This window comes from Sus scrofa, chromosome 14, assembly GCF_000003025.6.
Source record: "Sus scrofa isolate TJ Tabasco breed Duroc chromosome 14, Sscrofa11.1, whole genome shotgun sequence".
NCBI classification, from domain to species: Eukaryota; Metazoa; Chordata; class Mammalia; order Artiodactyla; family Suidae; genus Sus; species Sus scrofa.
In genome coordinates, this window is record NC_010456.5 from 117,995,757 (window position 1) to 118,009,994 (window position 14,238).

General features: G+C 44.1%; 1 protein-coding gene across 1 annotated transcript in view; it reads right to left on the bottom strand.

Annotated features, from left to right (window-relative positions):
- SORCS1 (sortilin related VPS10 domain containing receptor 1) overlaps positions 1–13,729 on the bottom strand; it is a 529,669-nt gene extending 515,940 nt beyond the window's left edge. Inside the window, 1 exon segment of the mRNA XM_013983712.2 lies at positions 12,934–13,729. Coding sequence (XP_013839166.2) covers positions 12,934–13,491 — 558 coding nt within the window. The 5' untranslated portion in view covers positions 13,492–13,729.

Consider the following 14,238-nt stretch of genomic DNA (forward strand, 5'->3'; position numbering starts at 1 on the left):
TTTTTCCCTTTGGAAAAATCAGCTTCCTTTGACTAGTTTGAGGTCATGTACTTAACAGGACATTTTACGCTGGGGAGGCTAATCTGATATTTAAACACGCTGTGAGCCTTGATTCCAAATATCTTGGGCACTGAGATGATGAAGAGAGAGAGAACCATCTGAGTCACAGTCTGTTGACCCAGGATTTGGGAAGTTTAAAATGGGCAGGAGTAGTCTTTCCTCCTGTCCAGCCCCGTCATCTGCAAAACTCCTATTGTGTATAAAGACCTGGCTTGAATATGATTTCACTTTAAAGCTTTGCCTCCTGCTCTTAGAAAAAAATTAGTTGTCCCCCACTCATCTTTGCTCCTATAACACTTTGCCCAAAACTCTATTATAGCTATTATGCACTTATCACACTAAATTGCTATTTATCTGTTTATGTGTCTGTCTCTTTCCATCAGAATATTCACCCTCCAGGGTAAAGATCAGGTCTTATTTATCTTTGTATTCCCAGCACTCAGAACAGTGCTGACACAACAGCCACTTAAAACATGCTTTACTATTTTTATTATTAAAGAAATGCATGCCCATGTTAAAAATTAAAAACAGCATGGACTAGTATAAAAGGAAAGGTTAAAAGTTGCCTTTCCACCATCCAGACCCATCAGTCCCATTTCCCAATCAGATTCAAGAGATTTTTTTTTTAATGCATAAATACTGCATGCGCCCCTTCCAGCCTACACCCAGCTCACCAACATGCATGGCTCTCAAAGCTGACCCACATGCAAAATTGTCTGCGGCTAGCAACACGACATGGCTGGGTATGAAAGCCCCAGAGCCAAAGGCCAGAGATGTGCTGTTGCTACAGTGCAAAGAATAAGGTCAGATCAGGAAGAAAGTGGTTCTATTCTGCACATTTTATGAGTTGATAAGTTTTCTTCACTCACTGGCACTTTTCTTTTTCTTTTCATCTCTAAGTCTCTTTCTGTGATTTACTGTCTCCATGCCTTTGTTACAGGATTGTCTTTGTCTCTGTGCTTTTCCCAGTTCATGGTGTCACTGGCTCATTATCCCTTCTTTATCCTCCTCTTTCTTGGTCCACTTCTCGGGTCTCCATCTTTCATCTCTGCCTCTGGCAGGATCTCATACTTTCTTTCTCTCCTCTTATACTTTCTCCTTTTCCATCTCTCTGCTTCCATTGTCTCTTTGACTCTTCCTCCCGGTTTCTTTTTCCCCTTTCCTTCTTATGGAAATTGCCTTCCATTCAGCTCTCACAATCAGTAAACACCCTTTCTCCGTAACCCTACAATATCTAGTATTTCACATTTAAGAGCTGAGACTGAAATGCTGTACATCAGTGCACAGTTGCTCTGAGTGTACAGAGTAGCCAGCGATGCCGACATCAGTGATGTCTGCACTTACATACACATAAATGATGCAGATGTGAAGCCCAAGATCAAGAAGGAGACTGATATTAAAATAAAATACATGCTTCTTTTTCTTCTTCTTTTTTTTTCTGTGCTTCTTTATTGAGGACTGGAAGCTACTAGAGTTTCTGGGAGGTGTAGCAGCTTGGTGACAGTACCTCCAGATCTTTCTCTCTGGAATCAACAAGGGGGACAATAAACAAAAGGCCTGGAAGCCCCTGCTGCTGCACACCCGGAAGGGAGGCTCAGAGTGATCTTGTCGCTTTACAAAAACCCTGGGCACCGGCCCCTTCCCAACAATAGTGACTGAAAGCAAATCAGGCAACTTGAACGTGGGCTCTTTGTCTAGTTCAGTTGCCTGGAATGCAATTCTAATGAGGCCAAGTTCACAAACTTGCTTGCTCTCTCTTTGTGTTGTTTGTTTCCTTTTTTTTTTTTTTTCATTTCTCAAATAACTTTTAAATATAACTCAAGCAATGCATGTTCATGGAAAAACAACACCACCAAAACTATGGAAAAACAAAAAAACATCACTTGCAATCCCACATTCATCATAATCAGAGGCAAACTCTTTAATTTTGCCTTCCCTCTATTTTTACAAAAGTGAAATTTTATAATATATAATAAGTTTTTCAAGAATTTAGCCACTTCTAATTCCAGATATATTTCTAGGCACTTGGGGTATAGAAAGGAAAAAGAAAGGAAGGAAGGAAGGAGAGAAGGAGGGAAGGAAGGAGAGAAGGAGGGAAGGAAGGAAGGAAAGAAGAAATCCTCACCTCATGGGGTTTACATTTGTACTATGTTCATTTTATTACTTACATATCACTTTATTTCCCTTTTCTAGTATCCTGTGGGCATTTTCCCAATTTGCTCATGTATATCTACTTACCTGAGCAGTCTTTAAATGGCTGAATATTCTACAGCACTCCTGTGGAAGCTCATGAGTTGTTTCTTCTATGTGAAAGCCAATTCTCCCCACAGAATAGCCAAAGAACAAATAAACAAACAAAAAAAAACCCAGGCAACATTCAGTAAGCTAGTGGCAATACTGCGATTTACAATAAGAAATATATATTTGGTCCTAGTTCCTGTTTCTGGCCAGAACTGCTAAACCCCCTGGATTTCCCTGTGATGAGATATTAATGAGGTGACTTTGGACCATAACGAAGGATGTAGGCTGGTTGACAGAAAAACAACCCTGTGATTAGAAGGTTGAAACTTTCTGTCCAAACCCCGTGACCTCTGGGTAGAGAAGAGGGGCTAGAGTTTGAATCAATGGCCAGTGGCCCCTGATTTAATCAACCACGCTTATGAAATGAAACCTCCATTAAAAACCCAAAAAGACAGGGAGGGAGACAGGGTTCCGAGAGCTTCCAGGCTGGTGACCCTGTGGAGGTTCAGGGGCAGTGGCAGCTCAGACAGCACAGGGAAGCTCTGTACCCTTTCCCCATGCTATGCCCTAGGCATCTCCTCCACCTGCCCTACCCGAGTTATATCCTTTTCTACTAACCTGCTAACCTAGCAAGGACAGTGTTTCTCTGATTTCTGCAAGCCACCGCTCTAACAATCAAACCCAAGGAGGGAATCCTGCAATCAATGGCCTGCTGGTCAGAAGCACAGGTGATAACGGATTTGGGGCTGGTCTTGAAACTGGGAGGGAGGGAACTGAGTCCTTAACCTGTGAAATCTGATGCTACCTCTGGGTAGATGGTGTCATAATGGAGTTAAATCGTTGGGACGCCCAGCTGGTGTCAGAGAATTGCTTGTTGGGGGCGGGGGGAACTATCACCCCATGACCCCACCCATACACTGAAAACTGGGTCCAGAACCCGATTACAACTATCAACCATTACAACCCTGTACAGGTATGCAAATAGCTAGAGATGTTGAAAGGGATGCTTCATTATAAGAAATTGGAACTGGAATGAAAAAGCATAAATGCAGAACCAGAAGCAATGAGCATCCTGTTACAAACATCTTTTAGTGTGTCATACTCAAGCATTACTAGACCTAGAATTAATACTAACAAAGGATGATAATAATAGTGATAATAGCTAACCTTTATTTGTTGCTTACTATATATGCCAGATGTCAACTTCAGCATTTTTTTTTTTTTGTCTTTTGTCTTTTTAGGGCTGCGCCTGCAGCATATGGAGGTTCCCAGGCTAGGGGTCTAATCGGAACTGTAGCCGCCGGCCTACACAACAGCCACAGCAACACCAGATCCGTGCCGGGTCTGCAACCTACACCACAGCTCACAGCAATGGCGGATCCTTAACCCGCTGAGAGAGGCCAGAGATCAAACCTGCAACTTCATGGTTCCTGGTTGGATTCATTTCCACTGCGCCACAACAGGAACTCCAACTTCAGCATTTTTACATCTACTGTCTCCTTTAACCATTGAGAAACCATATAGAAAGTACACCACTATTATTTCCATTTAACTAAGGCACAGAATTACAAAGTTAATTGCCGAAGTTTGCATATCTAGTAGAGAGTGGAGTGGGAATTCAAACCAATCACTAAGCATTATGTTTTATTTATTTATTTATTTATACTTTTTTTTAAGGCCGCACCCACGGCATATGGAGGTTCCTAGGCTAGGGGTAAATCAGAGCTGTAGCTGACAGCCCATACCACAGCCACAGCAACAGGGGAACCAAGCCAAGTCTGTGACCTACACCACAGCTCACGGCAATGCCAGATCCTTAACCCACTGAGCTAGGCCAGGGATCGAACCCACATGCTCATGGATAATAGTCGGATTTTTTTAACCACTGAGCCACAATGGGAACTCCCTTATGTTATATATCTATGTATATTTTTTTCAGTTTTCTCATTTTTTTAATAATGATTTTTATTTTTTCCATTATAGCTGGTTCTTATGTTATAGTTAAAATAATGTACTCTTCTAGCCACTTGTTTTGTCCAAGTCATATGGACATCCAGGAAAGATAACTGCCTAGGAATAAGTCCAGTGACAGAAATATCACCTTCTGGCAGAAAGGCACCATCTTCTGCCTGGGGCACCTGTGCTCTGCATGTAATTATCCTTCCTTCTCTTACAGAACTCTCCACTGGGCCCTCGTCACTGGGGTCACAGTTTTCATTGAGAAGCTGATAAAAGCTTTGGGCTTCAGCTCTCTGCAGAAAAAAAGTACAGCATGCTGACATAAAAAATTGAGCAGATGATAGAAGGGGTTCGTGGACCCCAGACTCACATATAAACTTTGAAAAAAGCACTCCTAAGAGAGCCTGCAAAACATAAAGATTCCCAGTCCCCTCAGCAGATTCAAAATCAGGCCCCATGAAGACAAACTCTTAGGAAAACGCTGCCCAAGGTGCCCAAGAGAGAGCCCAGGGCTGCTCATATAAGGATTCTTCCATCAATTCAGCAAAACGCAAGGCAGGGTAAACAGGGCTGCAGATAGGTTTCTAAGCAGGGTGACAACCGTGCCTAAAATAGCCTCTGCTCCCATTTAATGATTCTAATCGAGAGTGCATTTTGGGAAGCACTTAGATAAGGGGAAGAGCTTTTCCCTTTAACTTCCCCCTCAGGCCCTGGAGAAGAAAGACCCACGGCCCACAGTTTGGTGTCTCAGTAGCCCCTGCCACTCTGGTTGGGGAAGTCGACCAGAGGCATCAATGTGTTGGCTTCAGGCACAACATGATTAGTTGGTTGTCTGATAATATGATTCTTATTAGCACTTCCTTTATAGAGAGGACAAGTTGTCCCACTGTCACTCTAGGGTCATTAGCCAGCAGGGAGAAGCCAATCAGCACATCCCACACATACTCCCAGGATAACAAGATGACACATATTAATCACTCCAGCCGAGCCGTTCCTGGGGATACGACGGATGGAGGTTAGGATTTTGATCAAACTCCCCCATGGATCAGCTCATCACCAAGCAAAGAGTATCAGGTCAGGGGACTGAGATGGGGGTGACGTGAAAGGGGACACGCTGAGATGGGGTACTTATGCTAAGCGTTCTTCTGCTGCCCCTCTGCAATGACTCGTGTAGTTTTCGCTAAAGAAACTCAGAGATAAACCCTTATGAAGGGACAGCATGACCGAGAAAAAGCTCTGGAGCCAAGGCAAAAATCCAGTTCCAGCTTGGCTGCCACCTAACAGCTGGGTGACTTTGGACAGGTTCTTTAAGGCTTGACCTCCTCAGTTTTATAGAATGAGGATAATGATAATCTAGTTTGTAAGGATGGTGTGAAGATGAAGTGAAATAATGTGGTGATGCCCTAGAATGTCCTTCCAGGGAAGCTGGTCACTGACTTGGTGGTTATTTATGTTATCATTGTTAAGAGCAATTTCTGCTATAATCAACATATCTTATCTGGCTGCAAATAGTTAGCTCTAGTGTTCAGTAAACTCTTCTTTGCTCCCTTCCTCCACTACCGCCTTCATGCCCATACCCCCAAAGTTAGAAGAAGTAGAAAAGGCAATAGCTGGTAGCCCTCTTAAAATCCTTAAGCAAATACAATCCATTAGAATCAACAAGGCACCCCTTTGGTTTGACTACTGCTGCTCCCCAAAGCTGAAGCTCTAGGTTCCTTTCACTGAGACCATATTTAATACTATTTTAAACTAGATTTCATATGTATAAGACAATTAAAGAGGGTAGGAGGTGATTATCCTCTATTCCTCCCCAATCCTCTGCAACTATAAGCCCAGCCATAAGTAATGTCATCACCAAAGTCCATTAACAGTGGAACCTATAGGGTAGAGAGGTTATTGATGGAGACCTCCCTTGGCAAAAAGTCCCATCATCTCTCTTTAAGGTCTCTCTTTACACAATGCCAAAAGCATGACTTTTGACCAGACCACTTTCTCTGAAGCTCAGAACAAATAACTCGAAGAGCTGAACCTAGAACTCAGGCGCTCCATGGCCAACATCCACACTTGGTCACACAATGGCAAACACAGGTGCACCGGCTTCAGGCAAACCATGAGGCTAGGATGCAGCTGTGTTCTAACTGCTGGCTGTGAAAAGGCAGCAGTATTCCAAATCAAGAATCAGTCATACAGGGTGACAAAACATTTTTGACCCCCTTCTTCCACTAACTGACCTGCCTAATACCAACGCTGGCTTTCCCTAGTTGAGACACTCGGATGATATTTGTCTTTCCAATCTCATTGGATTGAGGTGAGAATAAAATTAAAGTAATGGAATTAATGTTTCAATCTCTGAAAACTGAAGCATTTTACAAAGGAAAAGGGCTAAAACCAATGGAAAGTGGTATAGAAACATACACAATATCTTTTATACACCTGTAGAATTTCATATAGGATTTCCTGCAGAGCATTCGTGTCCTTTTTTCCCCATACCTACATTTTAGAATAGGCTCTCTTTTTCTTTATAAACTGTGCACAGTAAGATTCCGGCTTTGTTTCTTGCCAACCATTTGACTATTCCATCTATCCCATGGGAGCAGAGTACTTACTCCTCAAGATGAACCACAAGGCTTCATGGAGCCTAGCTGCATCTCATGCTGACCACACCTCTTCTCTGCCATCTGTTTGGCGACTTCAGAGACACTGGCTAGTTTCCCCTCTAGGACACACAGATGTTCGTTCTCCCTCCTTTCCAGCCAGAGATATAGGACAGTAACTGAGACATACACCAAGACAGGGCAAATGTTTTACATATGTTTGTTTAGTTAACAGAAGCTGTCAGGAAGCCAAAATAATTGACCTCCAGGCAGCCCGGCCAGTGATATTTCGGACCAAGAACTTAAACGAAAGAAAGTCTTTTTGTGAATATTGTGTGTGAAAGAATGTCAAGGTAACAATGAAATAGTGATGACTCTAGCTGAGTTTTAATGTGCAAATAAGGGCAGTTATGCCTTCAAGTGACCATACAGGTTTCTGTTTTCCTTTGGGGCTCAGAATACAGTCAAACTCACTGGGAGATGGGTGTGGATTTTTGTTGTTGTTAAATCATAGTTTTAAAAATATTTCTAAGATTAAAACTTCAAACATAGTTCACACCAAATGCAGGTTAATTTCTTGGCTCTAGATATGATTTTTTACATCTCTACTCTTGACCTTTACTCACACCATCCATTCAGCTCAAAACATCCTTATAATAATCTCCATCTCTTAGTTAAAAATTTCTCTACAATTCAAAGTTCAGTTGAAGTATCCGTTTTGCAATAAAGTTTTGAGACCACTCCAGCCAGAACACGCCCATCCCTCCTCTGAACTCCTCCAGCGTGTTATACCCTCAGAGGACCCTTAACCTTCTGCTGCCTCTTCAGAGTATACTTTGGGTAGCAGACCGAAAGCTCTTTGAGGGCAGGTATCATTTCTTTCCATCTTTGTGCATCACTACACATATGTCCCTATAATCGGTGCCTGCAAACTATGAAGATTCAATACATGTTTACAGAATCAAAAATAAATAGGATATTTTGCCTAAGCTTCTTAGCCTAATGTTGCCCTATGACAACGTTTCCTTACATGTGAGCAATTATTCTCTTACAAAAATCAGATAGTTGCATCAGCTTCTGTACCTTAGTTTATGAGTTTCTGGGGTCCTTCTTTAAAAGGATGTGGATATAGTTCCCAGAGTCAACACTGATGTCAATTTACTCTACACAATCCGATTAAAATATCTTAAGAGATCTTTAATTTCCAACTTCAAATTAAGCATTTTTTTGGCCCAAAGTGCTTTAACATGAAGATATGATACAATAAGCCAAATAAACTATGTTTTGCTGCAAACATTGAAATGAATGCCTGCTTGAGTCTCAAATGCCTTAATCTCCTATAACTAGATATGCATATAAACCATGGAAAGAAGAAGAATCTTGTGAAATTAAAAGTTTGCTCACTTATAGGCCAAAGGTACAGGTCATTGTGCCATTTCTGCATACCGGACACTCTCAGTGCACTTTATTTCGATGTAGTAGGTGTACAATACCTACAGGTTCACAAAATATATTAAATTAATTTCAACCTGTAAGGGATTCCACTGAGGTAGTCTGTTAGTGTCATTTTACAGAGGATAAAATTGAGGCCACAAAATTTTAACAAGCTATCACTACACACCTAATTTTTGTGTACAGCCAGGGCTGTAACCCAGGATTTTTAATTACCAGTAGAGAACTATTTTGTGCACAAAAATAAGAAGTAGCATTTACTGAGCACTTACTATGCACTAGCTACTTTGTGTACATGATATCAAATCTTTGGGAAAAAGCCAGAAAAAGACATAACTTCCCTATATTATAGTTGAAAAAAACAGAAGCTCAAAGAATTTAAGCGTCATGCTCAAAGCAAAGTGTTGGTAAGCAGGAGAACTAACATTCAAACCCAAATCTGCTTCCAACCCCATCTCCTCCCATGTCACACCACATTAACATTCATTAATAGCATAAAGCTACTATGTGGGCTTGCTAGAAAAATCCTAAAATCCTTCATCACTTTTCTTGAGGAAAAAAGGTAGAAAAAAACTTATGTCCAAATGTATATCCAATTCAAGTGTCCACCGGCCACCTCTCTATAAATCAGGTTTGTAATTAACTTAGAAAAGGAATCCATTCCTGCAGAAGACCAGCTCTGAAAGCTGAATGACGGCACATTACCTCTCAGGCAATGAATCACCAGGTGCAGATTCCATGTCTCACTAAAGATGAAGAAGTGGGCGGATAAGAGAACAGCCAAATCACTACTTCAAGGTAAAGAGTGCATTGTGACAGGCACACGTTATAGTCCTTGCTTTTCTACAAAGAGATGGAGCTTCCAGCTAAGACTATGTCTTCCTCCAACATCATCTGAAATCCACCCAAGATAGGATTATTTAAAATACAGATTCCCAAAGGTCTGAGGGTCTCTGTCCTACCCTAAAGTCTCTCTAAGACAAGCCATGCGGTGGTGGAGGGGGAAGGGGGCTGAAGTCAGATCACCCTGGTTGCCTGTGTCTGCTTTGCCACTCAGCTGTTATATCCTCTTGGCAAGTCATTGAGCCTTCTGGAGCCTCAGTTTCCTTTTTGATGTATCAGGAATAATAATACCTACTCACAACATTTTTCTGAACATTAAGTGAGATGACGAACGGAGACATCTACCCCAAAACCTGACTCAAGGTGGGATGCAGTTTATTCATGCAGGATGGAAGTTAAATGTCAAGTCCCAGAACCACAAAAGGCAAAGAAGTACGTGACCAACCAGGTCATCATTCTCTACGATGAATGCAGTATTCATGATATCAAAACACGTCAAGTAAAAGCCCCTGTTCACAAATTCTATAACGCTATTTCTAGTGAGAGAGGGACAAGACCATGAATTCAAACAAATTGATTCCAGCATAAAAATATAAAAACGAGATATTAACACTTGATGCCTCCCTATTACCTAACAGGGATCTTGTAAGGATGAATGAGTATAGCACTTTGAAATTTCCTTGAAAATAAGGAATAAACACATGCCCCATCATACACACATATAGACAAATATATATTTCAACAAACTATGAATTACTGTATAAATTTAGATCAGGGCACAGCATGCCTTGGATGAGTAGGGTAGGAACAATATGTTCTTGCTTACGACACCAAGCTCATGACAAATGATTCATACCCAGCACCTTTTATGCCAAAAGATTCCCCCCAGGTGTTCCACCAGCTCTGTCAACAGCCTCCACCAAGCTAGACTGCAGTACAGAGGAGCCACATCCCACCCACGGAGGAGGCAAAACAGTCCTATCTTTGTACAACTGCACAAGTCCAACAGCGGAGGGGGCAGGAGGGAGAAGGGAAGGAGGTGAATGAAGGACTTAGAATTATTCACAAGTTTGACAGGCAGCCTATAATTACCATACATTTTCACCTTTAATGCAGGTGTTATTGTCATCAGAAGCCCTACTTAGCACAGGCATTTAGCAAAAGGTGAGGCAGGTTCAGAGGATTTGTACTGCCAGCAGCCTGCATGGGTTGGGGGTGGACACGGAGGGGACAATGTCTAAGCGTGAAGAAAATCTAAGCCCCCCCCGAGTGTTAGGTTAGCAGATATCCCACTCTGGGGGCAAGTGCAGTGCTATGAGATGAGAGTTACAAAGAGGTGCACTGGACTCTGCAGTCACAAGGCCCTCTTAAACATACCCTGGCAGGGAATTCTCAGTAATGAATCCAACAGGCATTCCCCCCACCTCTAACCCACGCATTTCTCAGGTGAGGAAATTCATAGGACTCAGAGATCAAACAACAAATAAGCAGGTCTCCACTCTGCTTTTCACCACAAAGTTGCCCAGAAAAGTTTCTTTCTACCTTTCTTTCCTTCAAAACAATACTTTAAACCTTATCTCTCCTATGAATCTGGGATGCCTTTGTTTTGGAGAATCCTAATAAAAGACTCTTTCTCTTCCTCTACTACCTATACATATAACTGAAAAAAAATAATAAAAAAAACTTGCATGTAAGTGGGTAGAGAGAGGGGGTGGGAAGTGTTCTTAAAGAATGCGACTCAATAGGATAGGATAGGAATAGCATTAGTTTACATGATTTGAGTGCTCCAACCTTTAACACTTTGATGATTCCCTACATAAACTCAGATTTCCCTGCATGCTCCCCATTCAAGCCCTTACCCGAATAAGCCTGACTGGCTTGTAAGCACCATTAAAAAAAGAAAGGCTGGCAGTGCCTGGCACCACTTCTCAACTAGTTTAAATTTTGCCAAAGATGTACTCTCCTTTTCTTGCTCTTTCCAAGATCTTTCAAGAGATGAACTAAAGTAGAGGTCTAATGGGGGAGTGATATTTTACAGCTTGAATTACATTAAAAGCTAGAAACAGTTTGAGTCCAACGTCTTTTATATCTTGATACAAGATCTAATAGGTCTGATGTGTTTAAAATCCCCCCCCAGTAGCTTTGAGTTAATCACTTAAAGCAGTGCAAAAGTTATTTAATCAGTTTAAGAAGATTCAAGTTCAAATTGGGGGATTAATTTTAGTGGCTGTGATATGAAAAATATGATAGTTAGGGTAAGGAATGAGGGCAAGGGTCTCCAAGAATTTGAATGAAAAGAATTTTGGCTTCAATTATTTGATTAAACCAGTCCTGAGAACCGTATAAAACCAATGCCTTGGCCACGAAGGCTGAATTATAGAGAAAACCCTGCTGATGCTCTCAGGACAGATATTATACAAAATACTATTTATCAGGATTTGTCTTAATACAATTTATATCTATGTATCCAAGGAACACATAATGACAAGCTCTTATTTTAAAATGTTCATAACTTTCATTAAAAAGCTGACAATGAGCACAATTCACTAAAGTGACACTTCCCTGGGAAGGTTGCTGGAAATTACATCACAACCGAAAATACTCTGAAATGTACCAGGATACAGAGACTGTTCATAGTATAAATACTACAATCCTAATAATCTGATAGAACCTGAAACTTTTATTTATTTATTTATTGTCATTTTTTTTCTCATCCTCAGTTTTTATGTTCTTATCTGCTTAATGGCAGCCTGGGCAAGTTTTCATACTTTTAAATCATCTGCAGTTATTACTACCAAAGCTCTTTATTATTTCAGCTCCTTAAAGTTTCCAGGTGCAGTTTAAACTGGAATAGCTACCTCAAATTTCAGACATGCAGGTTTTTCCAAAAATCTAAAGCCTTCCCTGACTTGGCCACAGCTCACGGACTTGCACCCACGCTCCCCAGCATTGGCCTCCTGGAATCCAGTAATCCCTCTTGTCCCTTAATAAAAGGAGAGCTAAGTCTTTATTTGTGCTCTTCACTAGAGGAGGTCAGGCAATGGGGGAGAACAGGGAGTTGTTGTCACAGGGATATATCTGATCTTCCTGGGACCGATCAAGCCAGAGAACAACCACTCATTCACAGGCTGGAAAGCCCCAGCTCTCAAAACACACTGGCGGGTGCTGTTAGAAGATGCTGGAGAGTTCCAGTCCTGAAACTTGCATCCACTTGGTCCAAAGAAACAGAGACTACATTAAGGCCACCTTATCATCCACTGAATTTCTCTGCGCTTGTGGGGAAGAGAGTGGGTTAGGAGCTCTGCATTTAAAAAATAAAATTAAAAAAAAAAAACACAAATAATGACTTCTTAATCTTACTTGCGCTCATCCTTATGTCTTGCAAGTACAGGGAAACTGGCTTGAGGGAATGCCAGCCTGCCTGTAAATTTAACCCTTTCACCTCGGCATTCAGAATACCTTAACCCCCTCTGTCTGCCTGGTCTTCGGCTTCCACCTATGCCAATGAGACCACAGAAACAGGGAAGAGGGTTTTGCCGTTCCTGTTTGAAGCTTTCTTAGAGGTTTGAAGAGGACTCCGATGATGTTGGTGGAAAAGGTGTGGGGTGGTCTCCCAGTAGGTGATAACGACATCAACTCCTGCGGGAGTTGGGCAGGGAACACTAGTTTGCAGAATCTTTCAAGTCCAGAAACCCCATTTCCCCCAAATTCTCCTTTCCATCACACGGCTGACTTTAACCCTTTCCATCTTTCACCCTTTCGCCCTCAGTCCCATTCTACTCACGCTACTGTTGTGGCCAGACCAGTGGACCATGGCTTGATTGTGTGCGGAGTCGCCTGTCAGCGCGAACGTGGTGCTGGTCAGTCTCAGCTCCTCCAGCCGGAAGCGAGTGGCTTTGTCCGGGTCCCGCTCCAGAGTCCCAGACTCCTGCTGCCCTCTGTCCCTTAGCACTCCTCGGGGGCTTCTATTCGTGCCCTCTTCCGGGTCTGCCTTCTCTTGAGCCTCTCCACTCCGTCTTCTCCGGCCAGAGCGTGGAGCAACCGCCACCGAAGCCCCGGTGCCCGGGGCCCGCTCCAGGGATAGCACTCGGTCTCCGGGGGACACTGCGAACAGGGGGCGTCCGAGCAGGGGCAGAGGCGTGGCAGGAGCCCTACCTCGCGGCCCCTGGTGAGGAAGCCCCCGCGGGGTCGGAACCCAGCGTGGAGCCGAGCTGGGAGGCAGCGGAGGGCAGCAGGAGTCGCCTCCGCAGGCGCCCGGGGCGCAGAGGACCAAGAACCCCGCGCCAGCGAGGAGCGCGCTCAGCCCGGCTGGGGAGCAGCCGCCGGCACCAACTTTTCCCATCGCTGGAGCGGAGAGGAGCGGAGAAGGGGTCCCAGACTGGAGGTGTCGGCGCGGGGCTCTCCGCTGGCCAGCTGAGGGGGACAGGCGCTCAGGACCCCAACTCCATCCAAGTTGGGCCGCGGTGGGGGCGGGCGGAGCAAGCGCGGGGCAGGTGGCGGCCGCACGCCCGGGCTGGGCTGGTGCCGAGCGCGGGTTCGGACGAAGCGAGCCGCCGCCACGCGGGGGTGGAGCCGAACTGAAGTCACAGGCGGAGCGGGCGCTGGCGCGCTGGCAGGCTACGCGCGAGAGAGGGCGGGCGCTGCTGGGACTCCGAGCGCTGCGTCCCGCTCCCGAGCTGCGCTGCGCGCGGGTGGTTGCGGGGACTGGATGCGCCTCCGACCCTCCCCTTGGGCTCATCCCGCGCCGCCGCCGCCGCCGCCGCCCGCTCCTCGCCGCCTCGCGCTCTGCGCCCCCGCTGCCTCTGGGCTCCACTCAGAGCCCGTGCGCCTCTCCTGCGGGGGTGGCCAGCCCGGAGCTGGCGGAGTGGTCGCGGTGTTGGGGACTTCCTATTCCTGTTTTATTGTTTTTATCAGTCTTTGTGGTCGTTTCCTTACCCCCCACCCCCGCCGCGTTCTTTTTCAGTTTAGCTAAGAGGGAATGAGTAGGCTTCTGCTCTCTGCCTTCTTAGTCTCAGTGAGTTGGCATCTTGACCTTACCTTGAGCAGAGCCTGTGTGTCCCAGCATCAGAAGAGAATGATGTAATTAAAA